The 17,514-nt window shown below is 52.6% G+C and overlaps 1 protein-coding gene across 1 annotated transcript in view; it reads right to left on the reverse strand.

The window, feature by feature from the left end:
* The window catches only part of LOC120381809 (zinc finger protein 850-like), a 288,805-nt gene that overhangs the window by 111,195 nt on the left and 160,096 nt on the right, over positions 1-17,514 (reverse strand). The window contains exon 4 of the mRNA XM_039499943.1: positions 10,565-10,836. Coding sequence (XP_039355877.1) covers positions 10,565-10,836 — 272 coding nt within the window. The remainder of the gene's footprint in view (positions 1-10,564; positions 10,837-17,514) is intronic.

Here is a 17,514-nt window from a genome sequence, read left to right on the forward strand (position 1 = left end):
GGAGCCCCCACGGGAGGGGCGGGGAGCAGCCTCCCCAGCCGGGGCTCAGGGCATTGGGGTGCCGGGGCTCTCCCCCTGCGCACGCCTGGGCCCGGGACACTCACACACACACTCTGCCCCGGGGCTCCCCTGGTGCCCAGAGACCGATCAACCCCTGCCTGCCCCCTCCCTTCCCGCCTGCAGCTCTGGCCTCTCCCCTCCCGCCCGCCAGCCGCACCCAGGGAGCCCCGGGCCCCAGGCTCTGTCCCCACCTGGAGCCCAGCGGGCCGGGGCAGCTCCTGCTGCAGCTGAGAACAGCGGCTCGCTCCGGCCCGGGCGGCTCCAGCGCTGCTGGCAGCACGTGGCCACCAGGAGCAGCTGCTGGGCCCGGGCTCCTGTGTCACAATGTGCCAGAGCCCCGCCCCCAGGAGCTGCCCCGCCCCCGGGCTGTGCCAGAGCCCCGCCCCCCGGCGCCGCCACGCCCCCGGCCTGGACCAGCGCCCCGCCCCCCAGGAGCTGCCCGGCCCCCGCGCTGTGCCAGAGCCCCGCCCCCAGGAGCTGCCCCGCCCCCGAGCTGTGCCAGAGCCCCGCCCCCAGGAGCTGCCTGATGTTGGGTCTCTGGGATTTGTTCTCCTGCCTCCTTCTTCCCAGCACCCACCGCTCCCAGCTGGTCCCTTCCTGTGTCTGCAAACACTCCCCCCCCCCCGGGCGGGCTGCAGTGCTCGCTGGGGCTGGCTCCAGTGGCTGAAGTTGCCGCCATCTCTGCTCAGCTGGGGGGGAGGGGAGGGATGAAGAGAGGAGATGGGCCCAGGGTGTGAAAGCAGAACCAGGGGGCAGGGAAAGAAGGACTGTTTGGAAAGGTGGTTTTTTTGCGGGGGGGGGAGGGGTGATCCAGATGGAGTCAGAAGCAGTTGGGCAGCAGAGGCTCAGGGAAATTGAGGGGAACCCCCTGGGTGTCCCAGTGTTGGCCAGGGATTGTACAGCACCTAGCGCAATATGGGGTCCCAGAGCCATAACTAGCTATTTTTACACCCAAGGCAAGAATATAAAATTGTGCCCCCTGCTGTGCCGAAACACCCCCCCAGCGCCACCCATCCCTGTGGAAACAACCCCCAGCAGCGCCGCCCACCCTGCAGAAACAAACCGCCGTTCCCCAGCACCGCGCCACCAAAACAGCTGTGGGCCGAAAAGGAAGGTTTGGGGGAGGGAGAAGAAACGGCCCCCATAGGGTGACCAGATCTCACCATCACACCCCTCTTCACCCCCTAGCCCCCCACTGGCCTGCTGCATCTCCTGCTAGTCAGTCCCCCACCCACCACTCGCCTCCTTTCACCTCCTCCCTCCCCTGCCAGAAACCCCCATGCCCGCCCCTAGAGCCCCTGCTGGCTCACTGCTCATCTCTGTGCCCACCTGCCACTTGCCCACCCGCCCACCTGCGCCCCACTTGCCCCCTCACCCCCCCCCCCCCTAAAAAGCCTCATTCAGAGACCCAGGGGTCACTATATCACTGCACACAGCAGTCACTCACTGCGGTTGTAGATAAATCTCTGCATTACGCATTTTTGTATAACTTGTCTATGACTTTGTATTGAACCTTGGTAATATGTTATGGGGGCCCCTAAGGTAGTGTAATTAAGGTAACAGAAAAATGTCTTTTTGCTAGAAGTAGAATAAGATCTTCCTCCCACTTGGTAATCCATCGCCTTGTTGAGTGAATCATAGAATCATAGAATATCAGGGTTGGAAGGGACCTCAGGAGGTATCTAGTCCAACCCCCTGAATGAGGTGGGACTGAGGAAGGTGTGGAAGGCAGCACCTCCAGACAGCTGCAACCCTTGGAGAGGGGCTGGGAGCCAGACCAGGGACAATCAGACTTGGCAAGTGGGCTGGCTAGAGAAGAGCCGACACACTGACGGCCTCGGGGATTAGGAGCAAGCACCTTCCTGTGGGAACCCCCTCTGTGCAGCACTGGGACAACCCCCAGCCCAGAGAAAAGCAGCAAAAAGGACCAACAGCCACTGTCCCAGATTTTGAATCTGGGAGATTTGCCCCTCTCCATCCACCGACTCGCCACTTACCTCCTCACTCCCTCCTCCCCCGGTATAAAGCCTCATTCAAAGACCCAGGGGTCACTATATTAATGCACACAGCAGTCAATCACTGCAGTACCAAAAATTAAAATACTGAAAATGGATGCTCCCCTCCATCCGACTCGCCATTCGCCTCCTCACCCCTCCTCCAAGTATCTGGGTCAGCAGGTCTGTAGAAATTTTGGTGGTGCCCAGAACACTCAGAGCCTGCCCCCCCGCGAACTCAGCCCCACACCTGCCTAAGGCTCTGCAAGGGAGTTTGGGTGGGGGGAAGAGGTCTGGGGTGCAGGCCCTGGTTGGGGCAGTGGTTTGAAGTATAAGATGGTTGAGAGATCGGGGTCTGGGATGGAGTTGGGTACAGGCTCTGGAATGCAGCTTGGGTGCTGGGTGCAGGCTCCGGGCTGGGGCACAGGGTGGGGGTGCAGGATGGGTGGATGCAAGGGCAGCTATAGGCACCAGCAAAGCAAGCAGGTGCTTGGAGCAGCCCATTTACAGGGGCAGCAGCTGGCAGGGATCCAGCCTGGGAGCTGATAACCAACAGGGAGCCCTGGGAGCTGTAGTTCCTTGGTTAGCTCCCTGCCTATAGAGCCAGCCCTGGAGCAGGGAAAGAACTACATTTCCCAGCATTCCCTTGGCTGCTATCAACAGGAAAGGGAGGGGGAGGGAGTATGGTAGCTGAAACCTCATGCTGCACCTTGCTGTAAATGGAGAGGGGGGTGGCGCTGTGAATGGGGAACAAGTGTGCCCAAGGAATAGAAAGCTTTGGCCCAGAAGCAGCAAAATTCATCAAACATAGAACTGGTTCTGACTTATTTACTTGGTCTTAAAAGAGAACAAGGACCTGAGTCTCCTCCTTATCAATAACCCCCTGCTCAGCCAATCAGGGTAGAGACTGAGGACGGGAGGCTGAGGGTTCTCACCAGAGAGCCCAAAGGATGGCCCAGGTCACTGGTGGGGATCACTGCCCGAGCACTATTTCAGCCCCATATTTTTGGGTGGAACTCCCACAGTGGGAGCTGCAGAGCCCTCCCCCGCAACACACACCCCCCTCTCTCTCCCAGTATTGGAAGAACAGGAGAAAGGACAAAAGAAGCAAGACACAAAGAGAAAGGAGGGAGGGAGGGAAGGAGGAAAAGGTGAAACAAAAAGGACAAACCCTAATGTCCCCAGTGATTCTAAGGGACAAAATCCCAGGTGCGCAATAAAATTCTGCCTCCTTAAGCTCGTGTTTTCCATGCCTAGAATTCAACTGTCACCAGCTGGATCAGACTGAACAGGTTTCAAACCTCCAGGAGGCTCTTACCTTCTAAACAGGGATGGCTGTTTTCCAGTAAAATCACTAAAAGGGAAGGAGAAAAATCGAAAGAGGTTCCTCCTGGCGCTCACGTCCGTGAACCCGAATACTCTCTCAGTCCTCAGAGAGAGACCTGGAGAAGGAGACTTCCTGAAGCAAAGCCACAGGGGTCTCTGAGGTTTCCCTGGCCCCTCGCCCCTGTCCTGCCTGGCTGATGTCAGCATCTCTCTGTGAGGTCACCACCTCCCCACCACCTTGGACCAATAGTCTGAGATCCTGCCAAAGGCCTTTGTGATGTCACTGCCACACCCCTCCCTTGCTGGGCTAATGTCCTGCCCCTGGCCAGGCCCTTTGGAGGTTTGAGCTACTCCCTGTGGATCACCCCACTCCAGGAGCGTTCGTTCTAGGCAGCAAGCCGGCTAGACAGGGAAACATCAGACGCTGCTCCCAATGCTACACTCAGTTTATGGCCAGTTTATGGCCAGATGAGACCATTAGAGAATCTAATCTGACCCCCTGCATATCACAGGCCTCCTGTAAACACAAGAGCTACTTTGGGGGCAAACACATTCCAGAAAGGCATCTAGTCTTCATTAAATGACATCAGGAGATGGAGAATCAGCCACTTTCCCTGGTAGCATGTTCCTGTAGTGAATCATCCTCGCTGTTGAATATTTGTGCCTTAGTTGTAATATGAATTTGTCTCTTTTCACCTTCCAGCCGTTGGTCTTGTTATTCCTTTCTCTGCTATTTTAAAGAGTCCTTTAATATCCAATCTTTTCTCTCCATTAAGGCACTTCAACACTTCAATGAAGTCACCTTTCAAGCTTCTTTTGATAAGCTAAACAGGTTGAGCTCTTTCAATAGCTCACTAGAAGGCATTTTTCTCCAGCCCTCAGAACATTTGGTGGCTCTTTGCTGCCCCAAACTCTAATTTCACAACATCTTTTTCAAATGAGGACACCAAAACTGGAGGCAGTATTCCAGTATCAGTCTCACTGATGCCGTGTCACCTCCTGTGACGCTATTGACATAATCTGTAACTTTATAGATCACCGTTGCGACCACTGTTCTATATTTACAGCCAATATTGTAGAAAGGTTATTGTGTAAGGGGGTCTATGGAGAGGTTCTGATTGGCTGATTATAATGATGCTATCTCTAGATGTGTATCATTTTTGTAGTTGACATTATGAATATTGGTTCTATGCTGCCCATATTTCAAACTTGTGCTCTGCTTCTGGGGAACATCCCAGACAAGTTGGTGTCAGTTCTGCCTAGCCGGCTTAATGCAGGTTAGGCAAATGTGAGAACCACTACACTACAGAAACTCCATTACAGTGCACTGCCCTGCCCCGCCCTCAAATTCCCTGCACTTTGGTGGTGCTCACCCTGGCACACACTGGTGGGCGAACCTGGAGAAACTGGCAGCAGCTCTCTGATGGGTCAGCTGGAAGAGCAGAGGACAGGAGCCAGGGATCAGGAAGTCGTCCTTACATCACCTTTGTGACTCTAGCTTGAAGGGGAGCTTCTTTTTCTTCCCCTTGCTGAGAAGCAGCAAGAGAAGAAAGAAAGGTCCGGTGGGCCAACTGGGTGCAGAAGCCAATGCTGCCTTTTCCTGCAGTGAAGCCCAAAATGAGGGACTTGCATTGAGTAAAGGCAGTGCTGTGTTTCCAGCCCACTGCTGCAGCAAGAGGGATGAAACAGTCTGCTGAAGCCTCGGATTGAACCAGAGACCTTTACAGCTTCAGTCTAATACTCTCCCAACTGAGCTACTTCAGCACTTGCAGCAGGGCTTTTTGGGCTGCTGCTTCTCACCTTGGAGTTTATTCTCCATAAACCATCTCTCCAGTCAACAATGGCCAATGCAAGATGGACATCGCTTGCTATTTTAGCCCTTGGAAACGTCATCAACTAGTCTCTGGATCTCTCAAATGCTGTGCTTCAGTTCATGGGGGAAAGGCTAGAGAAGTGACCTTTGAACAAAGGGCCTGGGGTTAACATCCTAACACTGTCTGTTTCCAACTGTAACACTATTTAATACCGGCCCACGCTGTGCTGGTGAGGGCTCCATTTCTAGATGTTAGTACATTTCAGTTACTGTCAAAATTAAAAGTTTCTATATGCTTAGAAGAAATGATTTTTTCATTTGCTTATATACGGCATGAATAAATACAGATTTACACATCCTAGCATGAACATTTATTGTCTTATATGATAGAGAAAATCATGCATCCAGATTGTGCATCAAAATAATGAAGTGAGCTACAAATGCACTAAAAATAAGGAATTCAATGGTTTAACATATGGAGCGGGGCTGGGGGGTTCCGAAGACACGTCTTGCCTGGGACGCTACTTGGTCTAGGGGAGGCCCTGTCAGGGAAAGCAGGAGTTAGTCTCACACGCCTATTTCCAGGCTGTAATCTGTGGGCGCCCTGCTCTGGGGGAGGGATCGCGGCAGCCCAGACTCAGGGCTGGAACAGGCCCCGGATTGAGGGGGTGGCTGCAGGGTTTGCAGCGCTCTGATGTCTCAGACAATGTGTCTCTCCCAAAGCCTCAGATCTGCGTCCCCAGAAGGCTCCTGCACTGCCTCCGCTCCTTTCACAGTCTATAGCAAGGAGCAGCAGCAAGGGTCAGGGATGAGCCATAGGCACTAGGTGGGGGGCAGAGGCTTCAGGAGGAAACCCAGCCCCCAGACCAGAGGGGGATAGGAGGCTTTTTCTCTCTCCTTAGCCACGGGCTATAGCTCCGAGAGCTCTGTGAAATGCCTCCCCGCCCACAGCCTGGGGAAGGGGAAGGAGTCTCAGGTTCTAGCTCGATTTGGAGGAGGATCACTGGACCCTAGAACCACTCGCTGCCCTTTCCCAGAGAAACCTGTGATGCCCAGAACGGGGCCGAGATAAATGCTGACAGGAGCCAGGAATTGCTCCCCTGGAATAGCAGCAGAATTGGGCAGCTGGAAATCTCCCCAAAGGAGCTGAAGCCTTGGTGGGTCAGACATAGATGCCCCAGGTACTGCATGGGGGGCTTAGGTTTGTTTCTGGACAAGAGCAGTGAGAGTTTTATTGCCTCAACATTTAAGTGGAAAAATTCAGACCCAAAGTGTGTGTGGTGGGGAGGTCGATAGCGGTTTCTTTGGGTTTGATTTAGTTTGTTTTCTCATTCTCATTGTAAAAGCCCTGGACCATTTTGATGGGAACAATGTTTGTGGAAGGCCAAGGACAAATAAGAAAAGTTAAAAATCTGCGTTGGAGTGAGGGGGTCTCTGTGTGCCAGGGCAGGGGTGGAGATTTTCATGGGGAGGGGTTAGGGGATAAACGAGAGGCTTTTGTGGGAACACAGGGGGATGTTTTGCAGTTTAACCTCCCCACTTTCCTGTGCTGCTGCCCAGCTCAGACCCCACTGACACCCCTGTGACGAAGTGGGAATTTTCTGGATGTTTTGTTTGCAGCTTGTGTGTACCTCAGTTTCCCCTATTTGTGGCACGATTATCTAGGTTAAAGGTCCAAAATGTGGGGTGCCCCCTGCCAGGGGGATGGAGTAACATTCAGAGGGATGAAACTGGGCCCGGGCCAGCCCCCATGGGGGTGGGGAGGAGGAGCCACCCAGCTCCACTCTTGGCTCCAGCCCCAGCTCTGGCCCCTGCCTCAGCCCCCTTACCCCTGTCTGTGTCCCTTCCCCCTTAGCTGCGGCCCCACTCCCAGCCACGACTCGGGGGGAGCATGGACAGGGTGGGGGGCATGACCCTGAAGTGTTTTGGGACCACGGATCTCGGTGGTGGGACAAGGGGGTTAAATCTTGGCAGAGACCCCCAAAGGGCAGGTGTGGCTGCTGTCTGGCTGCCTGGGCCCAGACAATGGCCACAAATTCTGTCTCCTAGCAACCGATGGCCGGGGCGCACCTGCTGCAAGAGGCCAGCTGGCCGGGAGGAGTCGGAGAACAAAGAACGAGCTGGAGGCCAGGTGAGCAGGTTACCAGGGAAACAGAACAAAGGACAGACGAGGGGCAAAGGGCCTGGCTGAGTCGGGCTGTTGGGAGCAAGGAGTCTGCTGGTTGGGGACTCGAGGGGAGAGCCCAGGCTCTGAGTTCGGGGTCTGCCCAACATGGACGTTGCTGAATCTTCCTGCTTCCTGTGCGAACACAGAACTTTCCCAGGCTGGATCCCAGACCCCTAACAAACCTTCTGTTGTACAGCGCTGGCTGAGAGTCACTGGGGACTGTGGAAGTTGGGGGTGCAGGACTCCCCTTCATGGGGGAGGGGTGAGGCTTTCCCAGGTGTCTGATTCAGGTGGACTCACTGCAGGAAGCTCCTGGTGTGGAACAGGGGGGCTGAAAGGTCCAAGGTCAGTCCCAGGAGGGGCTGAAGCCAAGGAGGCTTCCCCCAGTGAGAGCGTCCCCTGGGGGGGTCACACTGATGAGGCTCCTGCCTGGGTTTGACTCAGAGCTGTTCCAGAGCACGGAGCCTGTGTGCCCGTCACAGCCCCCCAGCATGTGACCTACAGGCTCCATTCTGGCAAAGCTCCCTGTAAATCAGAGACAAACTCCCCCCTTCTCCCAGTTACTCTCCCCTGCAGAGAACCCAGAGCAGCTCCTGCCTCGCTGGGTCTCCTGCCAGCCACAGCTGGCCAAGGAGCTGCCTGAGCCGTTCCCCTGGGTCCCTGTGCAGGGGCAGTGTCAGTTCCGACCTCAGGAGTACAGTGGTGACTCTCCCTGCCTGTCACGGGGGGGACAAGGGCTTGATTCCCTGAGGAGGAAGCAGGGATTGTGACACCCGTGTATGTCTGCAGTGCAATTAAACCCCACAGCTGGCCCAGGCCGGCTGACTCGGGCTTGCCAGGCTCGGGATCCAGGGGCTGGAGCCCGACCACGGGGACCCTCCCCCCTCGCTAGGTTGAGTGGCCGATATACTGAAGATGAGTTTGTAAGTGGGGAATGTGCACTGGGTGCTGCCACTGGAGAGACACTTCCCAGCAGAAGACCCACCCAGTGAATGTGATCTACTCTAAAAACATGTGATGACAGAAAGTCAGCCTGGGGCTCTGGATTTATCATCTCGCAACGACTCGATTCAACTTGCTCAGGTTAGAAAGAAATTTGTGTTTTTTTATTGTGAGCCTGAAAATTGCCTCCAGTGTGAAAGTCAGAGTGGGATTATTTCACGCTCACGCACCCTTATCACTAATGAAGGAGTAAAGGAACGTGCAAACCAACGAAGCCTTAACATGTCATTTGCATCCTCAAGCCTGTCCCTGTGGCAGGATCTCAAGGACAGACAGAAAAGTTACCCGGTGTCAGGAGGAGAGAGGAAAGCACTTCCCCTCATGTATTTCCCCAGGCTGTTGTTCAAGGCAGCAGAGGCGCTTTAGGGCATTTTCTGTCACTGATTTTTTTCATGTTGGTGTGGGAGGAAAGACTTAGACCCGCCCACTTTTTGAACATGTGAATGTGAAATGACCAGATGATGAGTTAACAATGATGCTGTTGCACAGGATTTGACTGGAACTAGAAAACAAAAAGCCCTTAAAGTGGAACTCTTGGGTGAATAGAACGAGCTGATTTATAGTCAGCCTTGAAAGGCAATAGACTGTTACATTGGGCAGAACAGCCTGGTTTGGTTGGTTGGTTGTTGTCCCTGGTAAATTGCAGAGCGTTCAGAGAAGAGCCACAGGAATGATTAAAGGCTTGAGCAGGGAGAGGAGTTTAAAAATAAACCGAACCTTCCCTGCTCCTGCCGGCTGTGACTGCTGAGGACATTTTCCTTCTCTACTCCAGAGTCTCTCTTCTGCCAGATTCTCAGCAAGTCAGGCCCCCTGCAGACTATGGCAGAGCAGTTTGGTATGAAGCTGCAGGACTCACAATGTAAGAGTGCAGCTGCTGTAGCACCTTGACTGACCATGGGCTAAATCCTGCAGCCCTGGCAGCCCAGGATAACCTCCCACTGATGGTGATGGGAATTTAGCCTTTGTAACGATCTGTTGGTACCTGAGCTCTCAGATGTGAATTAAACTGGGGGCAGACACAGCTCTGTCCAAACAAGTGAAGGATGTAAGTGAAAGAGCAAAGCTGGCCCTGGGGAGCTGCTGCAGTCCTGTAACCACAGCTGGGAGGGAACAGAGGGAAAACACCTGGAGCAGCCCTGAGAAAAGGAAGTTTGTCAGGGAGATCAGTAGCAATAAATGTGAACTGAAGGAGTGCTTTCTCCTCTGTGCCGACAGGTTTGAATTGTGTTACTGTACTATGAGATAAAGCTTTACAATATCCTGCTCTAATTTCAGGATGGGTCTATAACCATAATTAGTCTCTGTTGAACTGGGACTTTCAAAATTCCCAAGGAATTTAAGGGGTGGGGTTCATAGTTGGTCACCTGAGGGAGTGCAGTAGAGTTCAAAGCAAAGACCAGAGAGGCGAGAACAGGGATTGTGGGACACCTCCCGGAGGCCAATCACAGCACTGTAATCGACTAGGGTGCCTACACTGGTACCATGGCACTGTAGCCCCGGGGCAGAAAGCTGTACGCCTCTCGTTGGGAATCCTCTGATTTACCGTTTTACAGAGGGTGAAATGACAATTTTTCCTATCCCTGCCCTGTTCCTGCTCTTTGTTATAGTTCAATATATTTTAAGTGAGAAAAATGGTAGCAAAAATATCTGCTCTCCAGCACAACTTGAAACAACATCAGAGCAACTGGGAATGAAACAATTTATTTCCAAAAGGGGAACTCGATGACTAACAATGGCTTTGAAATGGGGGAACAGTATAACCGTAATGCTCAGGGTTTGTTTAGACTAGGAAAAGTGATGGAGTTTAGGTCAAGTCAAGGAGAAAGCTAATGCCAACCCCTGCACCTGGGCATCTGTTCTACAACTATAATTGTCTTTTTACATCAAGATCATTAACTTGAGCAGCCGACGCCATGTACAGCCCTAGTGGATGGAAGGCACAGATACTTTTTGCCTCAGTGTACCTTGTTGAGATCAAACCTCCAGGAGCTGATGAACATTCCTGGCCCAAAAGGAAAGGAGTTGATAGAAAAGATCACAGGACGGACCCCAAAAAAGGGTGAGCTGCAAAAGGCAGAAGCAGGTAACTGATCTGGGGGAGCTGAGAGACCACGGTGAAGATGGTGCAAAAATCACTATGTGGGAATTAGGAAATGTGATTTTTTTAAAATGTTGCCCAGCCCTAGTCAAGGGATTTATTACAGTTCTCTCTCGTGTGGAGTCTCTGATGTGTGATAAGGTGTGAGCTCTGATTGAAGCTTCTCCCGCACTCAGCGCACGTGTAGGGCGTCTCCCCTGTGTGGATTCTCTGATGTGTGATAAGGTGTGAGCTCCGCTTGAAGCTTCTCCCGCACTCAGAGCACGTGTAGGGCGTCTCCCCTGTGTGGATTCTCTGATGTGTGATAAGGTGTGAGCTCCGCTTGAAGCTTTTCCCGCACTCAGAGCACGTGTAGGGCGTCTCCCCTGTGTGGATTCTCTGATGTCTGATAAGGGCAGAGCTCCGATTGAAGCTTTTCCCGCACTCATGGCACATGTAGCGTCTCTCTTCAAAGTTGATTCTGTCGCTTGTTATAAGGTCTGAGTGGCTACTAAAGTTTTCCTCTGGCCTCTGCTGGGTCTCACAGGCTTTTGTTTTTTCTGGGACTGCACAACTCCCGGAAACATTCCCTTTGGATCTTCCTGATAAAGTTCCATGTGGTTCTCCTTGCTCAGCATCTTCCTGATGGGGTTTCTCCTCCTCATTCTCACTCACCATCCCAACACCTGATGGGAGACAGAGAGAATCCAGACACTGGTCACTCCCTGTGCCGGAAAGAAAGAAAATCTCAGAGAGAGGAATGATAAAAGGAATGAACAATCCAAAATATGTGTGGGAGAGATCAAACCTATCAGGTGCTGATTTTCCCCAAACCCTTCCACAGAGGAGAGAGGAAGGGATCAGTTTTGGTCTGCATCTCACGAGAACACTTGGGGGAAAGCGAGATCGGGGAGGGATCTGCTGCTAGTTGTCAGTCAGAATAGGAGGGAAGCCATGAGTGACATCTGCCATAATGATTCCACATCTGCAGGGAACAATCCTGAACTTGGAGAGCTCACAGGGTCTTTGTAGGGCATCCCAAATGTTTCCTGCATTCCCACACAGTTGTTGAGTTGGTTTAACCAAGTCCTCACCTGTGAAGGCAGCTCTTGGAAGCACTTCTTTCTCAGAGCCCTGGAGGTCTGGGACCCACGGCTCTTCCCCTCGTTCCAGCTGCGAGATCACATCAGGTTTGGAATTTGGAAACCCTACTGCAGGCAAAGAGGTCAGTGGAATTTGTGGGATACTTGTCACAAAGAATAGTCCATGGTTTTAACCCCCCGCTCATTTTAAAGAAGTAACATCCCAAGGCCAGCTTCCTTGGCTCAAAGTGGCAGGAGAGTTATTATAATAAATCATATTCATTACCTTAGTGCCTAAGGACCAACTAACAGTGGGTCCCCATTGTGCTAGGCAAAGTACAAACAGAGAACAGTAGATGGCCCATGCCCTGAAGAATTTACAATCTGAATAGACAAGACAGACACAGAATGGGGGAAGGGGTAGACCCCACTGTTAGAATAGAGATATTCAGGCCTGCCTGTAAAGCCTATAGTTTAAGAACTTAGGTGTATTTTTATCTCTTAGCTACTTACAGGAGTATGAAAACAAAGAATCAAAATCACTGTCTGTATTTGTAAGGGCCTTCTCTTACTGTGACCGTCTGAGGCTTTGTTCTTAGGCTAAGGCCTTTGGCTAAGCAGCAGGGGCAGCCATAAGCTGGGAAGCGCAGGGTCACATCCTCACATCCCAAACCAGTCACACTGAAATAAGGTGCTATTGGGCTGTTAGGAAGATGATCCTGTTTGGACAGCACCCATCACCACCAGATAAAGAAACAGATCTTAAGATGGTTAAAGAAAACTTAGTTTGACAGCAGCCTGTCTGGCAAGAAATCACTTACTTATGCTTGTGGTTGTGAAACCCTCATTTCCGTATTATTCTATCTTTATGGCCACCACTTTTACATTGTTAATCAGTCTGATTCTCTAATTGTTTCTATCTGCTATATAATTAATTTTGCTAGATGTAAGTTAATTAGGGTAGTGGGATACAATTGGTTAGAGAATTATGTTTCAGTGTGTTAGGATTGGTTAGTTACATTTCAGTGCAATGATTGGTTAAGCAAAGGTGTAGCTGAGCGTATTACTATATAAACTGAGTCAAACAGGAGGGTGAACAGGAACAGGGAACAGGGACACAGGCAAGGCTCTGCGGTGTCAGAACTGGTAATGGGGACACGGGGAAAATGCTCTACGGTGTCAGAGCGGGTAAGGGGGACACGGGGTAAACGCTCTGTGGTGTCAGAACTGGTAATGGGGACACGGGGTAAATACTCTGTGGTGTCAGAGCGGGTAAGGGGGACACGGGGTAAACGCTTTGCACCATCAAAGCTGGGAACAGAGCACTGGGAACAGACTAAGAGATAAGCCCGACTGGTGTGAAGGGCTTCGGAATATGATTGCTTGGAAATTAACCCCAATAAACATGGCATTGTCTGCGCTTCGGACTTCTGGTCTGTTGCTGCTTCCTGTCTGCGTGACAAGAACCAGGGAAGTGGGAGGGTGAAGGGAAAGCCCTGTAACAAAACTGACATGACCTGGTAACCAAGAGGTGAGCCTTAGAGGACGGTTTTAATACACACTGGAACTGATCAGGGATTCCCCCTGAGGACTGACAGGAAGCAATGGTAAATATGCATTTAGATCCTTTTCTTGTTTGATATCTTTTCCCCAAAGGCTGAACCTCTGGCACTGTCATGGATCCATAGGATCTCTGCAATGCCCTGGCTTTTAAACCGTCCTTGGGAGGTGCCCCTTGAGTGCACTAGACCCTAAGGGGTCCCACTCTTTCACAAGGACAGGCCATGTAGCTTCAACACCTGAAACTGAGCCTCTGGCTTCAACAATCCTACTTCAACCTGTGAGCTCTGCCAGCAGGTCCAGCTGAACGACACTCCTGTTCAGTTTGAAAATTCTTGTGGATGCTGCTGCAATACTGACGGTCCAAAACCGCTATTAAAATGCTTCCGAGTCCTTAACTTGGCGGTGAGCTTGGTCACGTGGCATAGGAATGTGCTGTCAGCGAGGTGGCAAGTGCCGCAGTGGCAGATGAGGGACCCAGAACCCGAAGTGGAGGGGGAGATGAAAGCTGAACCAAAGGGGGGAGTTTCAGGGCAGTGCTTGCTCTGGTCAACGGATGTGGCCTGGGGTGGGGTTTTTCCTGCGGATCTTGGATCGAGACCCCGCAGAGTTTGCAAGGTGTCGGTGCGTCTGGGTGGGGAACGAAAGCATCTACGTCAGTCTAAGAACTGAATTCTGTTCAGTGACGGTTCCTCAGTCAATGCACAGAGCAAGTTTTTGCTGTGACACTGGGCAGACTTTAAAACATAGCAGGGTTTATTAGTCAACTGAAACGCAGCATTGGAAAGTCCTTAGATTAGCACAGGGAAGCGAAGAAGACAATATAGTCCATACTGGCGAATGCCCTTGAGCCATGCTGCTGTAGAAAACGCTTTAGTTTCCTTTCCCTGTGCCTGTCCATTAGCCCTCACTCCAGTAGAGCTCCCTGCGCCTGCGAGCCCAGTTCTTCCTGCTCCCAAAAAAGGACGGTTACTCACCGTTGTAACTGTTCTTCTTCGAGATGTGTTGCTCATATCCATTCCAGTTAGGTGTGCGCGTGCACGTTCGTCGGAAGATTTTTACCCTAGCAACACTTGGTGGGTCGGCTGGGCGCCCCCTGGAGTGGCGCTGCTATAGCACCGGATATATACCCCTGCCGACCCATCCGCTCCTCAGTTCCTTCTTGCTGGCTACTCCAACAGTGGGGAAGGAGGGCGGGTGTGGAATGGATATGAGCAACACATCTCGAAGAACAACAGTTACAACGGTGAGTAAGCGTCTTTTCTTCTTAGAGTGATTGCTCGTATCCATTCCAGTTAGGTGATTCCAAAGCCTTCCCTAGGCGGTGGGGTCGGAGTGAGACATCGCAGAATGCAAAACTGCTGAGCCAAAGGCTGCATCGTCTCTGGATTGTTGGACCAATGCGTAGTGTGAGGCAAAGGTGTGAATCAATGACCAGGTAGCCACCCTACATATTTCCTGGATGGGGACATGAGCCAGGAAGGCGGCAGAAGAGGCCTGTGCCCACATAGAATGGGCAGTGAGATGGCTAGCGGGAACGTGAGCCAGTTTGTAGCACGTTCTGATGCAGGATGTTACCCAAGATGAGATCCATTGGGAAGAGACCAGCATGCCCTACATACGGTCTGCCACCGCTACAAAGAGCTGGGGTGAACGCCGGAAGGGTTTTGTTCTCTCTATATAAAAGGCGAGAGCCCTACGGACATCCAAAGTATGTAGTTGTTATTCCCTGCGCGATGAGTGCGGCTTTGGGGAAAAAACTGGGAGGAAGATGTCTTGATTGACATGAAAAGCAGACACCACCTTAGGGAGGAAAGAGGGGTGTGGCCGCAGGTGTACCTTGTCCTTATGGAAGACCGTATAAGGGGGATCAGCCGTCAAGGCACGAAGCTCTGAGACTCGCCGAGGTGATAGCGACGAGGAAGGCCGTCTTCCAGGAAAGGTACAGCAGGAAACAGGTGACCATAGGCTCGAAGGGGGCCCACATAAGCTTGGTCAACACCAGGTTTAGATCCCAGGTGGGGGCTGGGCGATGGACTTGGGGGTACAACCGTTCCAGTCCCTTAAGGAACCTGGAAACCATGGGGTGAGAGAAAATTGAACGGCCACTTTTGCCTGGGTGGAAGGTGGAAATAGCTGCCAGATTAACCTTTATAGAAGAGACCGCCAGGCCCTGCTCTTTGAGAGACCAGAGACAATCCAGGATAGTAGGGATGGAAACCTGTCCTGGGACCAAGTTATTCTGATCACACCAGTGCGAGAAACGCTTCGACTTGGCGAGATAAGTCGTCCTGGTGGAAGACTTCCTACTTCCCAAGAGGACCTGTTGTACCGAAGCAGAGCAGCAGAGCTCGGATTGGTTCCACCACGCAGGAGCCATGCAGTGAGATGAAGGGACTGCAGGTCTGGGTGGTGAAGCCTGCCGAAGTCCTGTGTTATGAGGTCTGGCCACAGTGGCAGGGGAATCGGATCCGCCACTGAGAGGTCGAACAACAGGGTGTACCAGTGCTGCCTCAGCCATGCTGGAGCAATGAGGATCAGGTTGGCTCTGTCCCTGCGGAGCTTGAGAAGGACTCTGTGAACAAGGGGAAACGGCGGAAAGGCATAAAATAGGTGCCTTGTCCACGGGAGGAGGAATGCGTCTGAGAGGGAGCCTGGGGAGCGTCCTTGGTAGGAGCAGAACACCTGGCATTTCCTGTTCTCTCGGGAGGCAAAGAGGTCTATGCAGGTAAAGCCCCACCTCCGGAAAATGGAATGGATGATGTCAGGACGGATCGACCATTCGTGAGACAGGAAGGATCTGCTGAGGCGATCTGCCAGAGTGTTCTGGACTCCTGGGAGAAAAGACGCTACCAAATCGATTGAGTGGGCTATGCAAAAGTTCCACAGGTGAGTGGCTTCTTGGCGAAGTAGGGAGTAGCACGCCCCGCCCTGCTTGTTTATGTAATACATGGTCGTCGTGTTGTCTGTGAACACAGATACACAGTGGCCTTGGAGATGGACCCGAAACACCTGGCATGCTAGACGGACTGCCCTCAGCTCCTGCACATTGATATGCAGGGTCAGCTCCTGGGGCAACCAGAGGCCTTGAGTGTGAAGGTTCCCGAGGTGGGCACCCCAACCCAGAGATGATGCGTCTGTGGTTAGTGCCACCGAGGGCTGAGGAGGGTGGAACGGCATCCCTGTGCAAACTACAGTGAGGTCCAGCCACCAAGTGAGGGAGTTGAGAACTGTCCTGGGGATAGTGATCACCGAATCTATATTGTCTCTGTGTGGACGGTATAGAGAAGCAAGCCAGGTTTGGAAGCACCGAAGTCGCAGTCTCACGTACTTGGTCACAAAGGTGCAGGACGCCATGTGACCTAATAGACCGAGGCAGGTGCGCACCGACGTTGTCGGGAAGGATTGAAAACTTCGAATGATCGAAGACATTGACTGAAAACGTGGCAGAGGAAGGCAGGCCCTGGCCAGATTGGAGTCCAGAACTGCTCCAGTAAAGTCTATTCTCTGCGTTGGAGTCAGGGTAGACTTTTCTACATTGATCATGAGGCCGAGCCTCCCAAAGAGGTCTTTGACGACACACAGGTGCTGTGATACTTGCACCTGGGAAGTCCCTCGAATGAGCCAATCGTCGAGGTACGGGTAGATGTGTATTCGACGACGGCGGAGGGAGGCAGCTACAACGGCCATACATTTGGTGAAGACTCTCGGGGCCGTAGAAAGACCGAAGGGAAGCACCGTGAACCGGAAGTGCTGTTGGTTGACCACAAAACGGAGAAACCGTCTGTGCGGCGGGTAAATGGCGATATGGAAATACACGTCCTTCATATCGAGGGCGGCATACCAGTCTCCTGGATCCAGGGATGGGATGATGGTCCCCAAGGATACCATGCGGAACTTGAGCTTTATCATGAATTTGTTGAGTTCTCGCAGGTCGAGGATCGGTCGTAGACCACCCTTTGCCTTGGGGATTAAAAAGTAGCGGGAATAGAACCCCTTGCCCCTCATGCCCTCTGGCACCTCTTCTATGGCTCCCAGCGTTAGGAGTGCCTGAACCTCTTGTAAGAGGAATTGCTCGTGAGAGGGGTCCCTGAAGACGGACGGGTGGGGAGGGTGGGATGGGGGTGGAGAAACAAATTGGAGGTGGTATCCTGTTTCCACCGTGCAAAGGACCCAACGGTCGGAGGTGAGCTGGGACCATGCAGGGAGGAAATGGGAGAGGCGGTTGAAGAAGGAGGGAGAAGGATCCGGTAGGGAAACTGGTGGGCCGTCCTCAAACATCCCATCAAAAGTTTTGTTTTGGCCCCGTAGGTGGTTTAGGGGGCGCTTGACTTTGGTTTCCCTGAAGGCCAGACTGTCTCCACCGATTGCCCCTGCCGCGCCGTCTGGTCGTATTCTGGCGCGGTCTAGGCTGGTTATAAGGGCGGTATGGT

Source organism: Mauremys reevesii, linkage group 14 (assembly GCF_016161935.1).
Source record: "Mauremys reevesii isolate NIE-2019 linkage group 14, ASM1616193v1, whole genome shotgun sequence".
Classification (NCBI taxonomy): domain Eukaryota; kingdom Metazoa; phylum Chordata; order Testudines; family Geoemydidae; genus Mauremys; species Mauremys reevesii.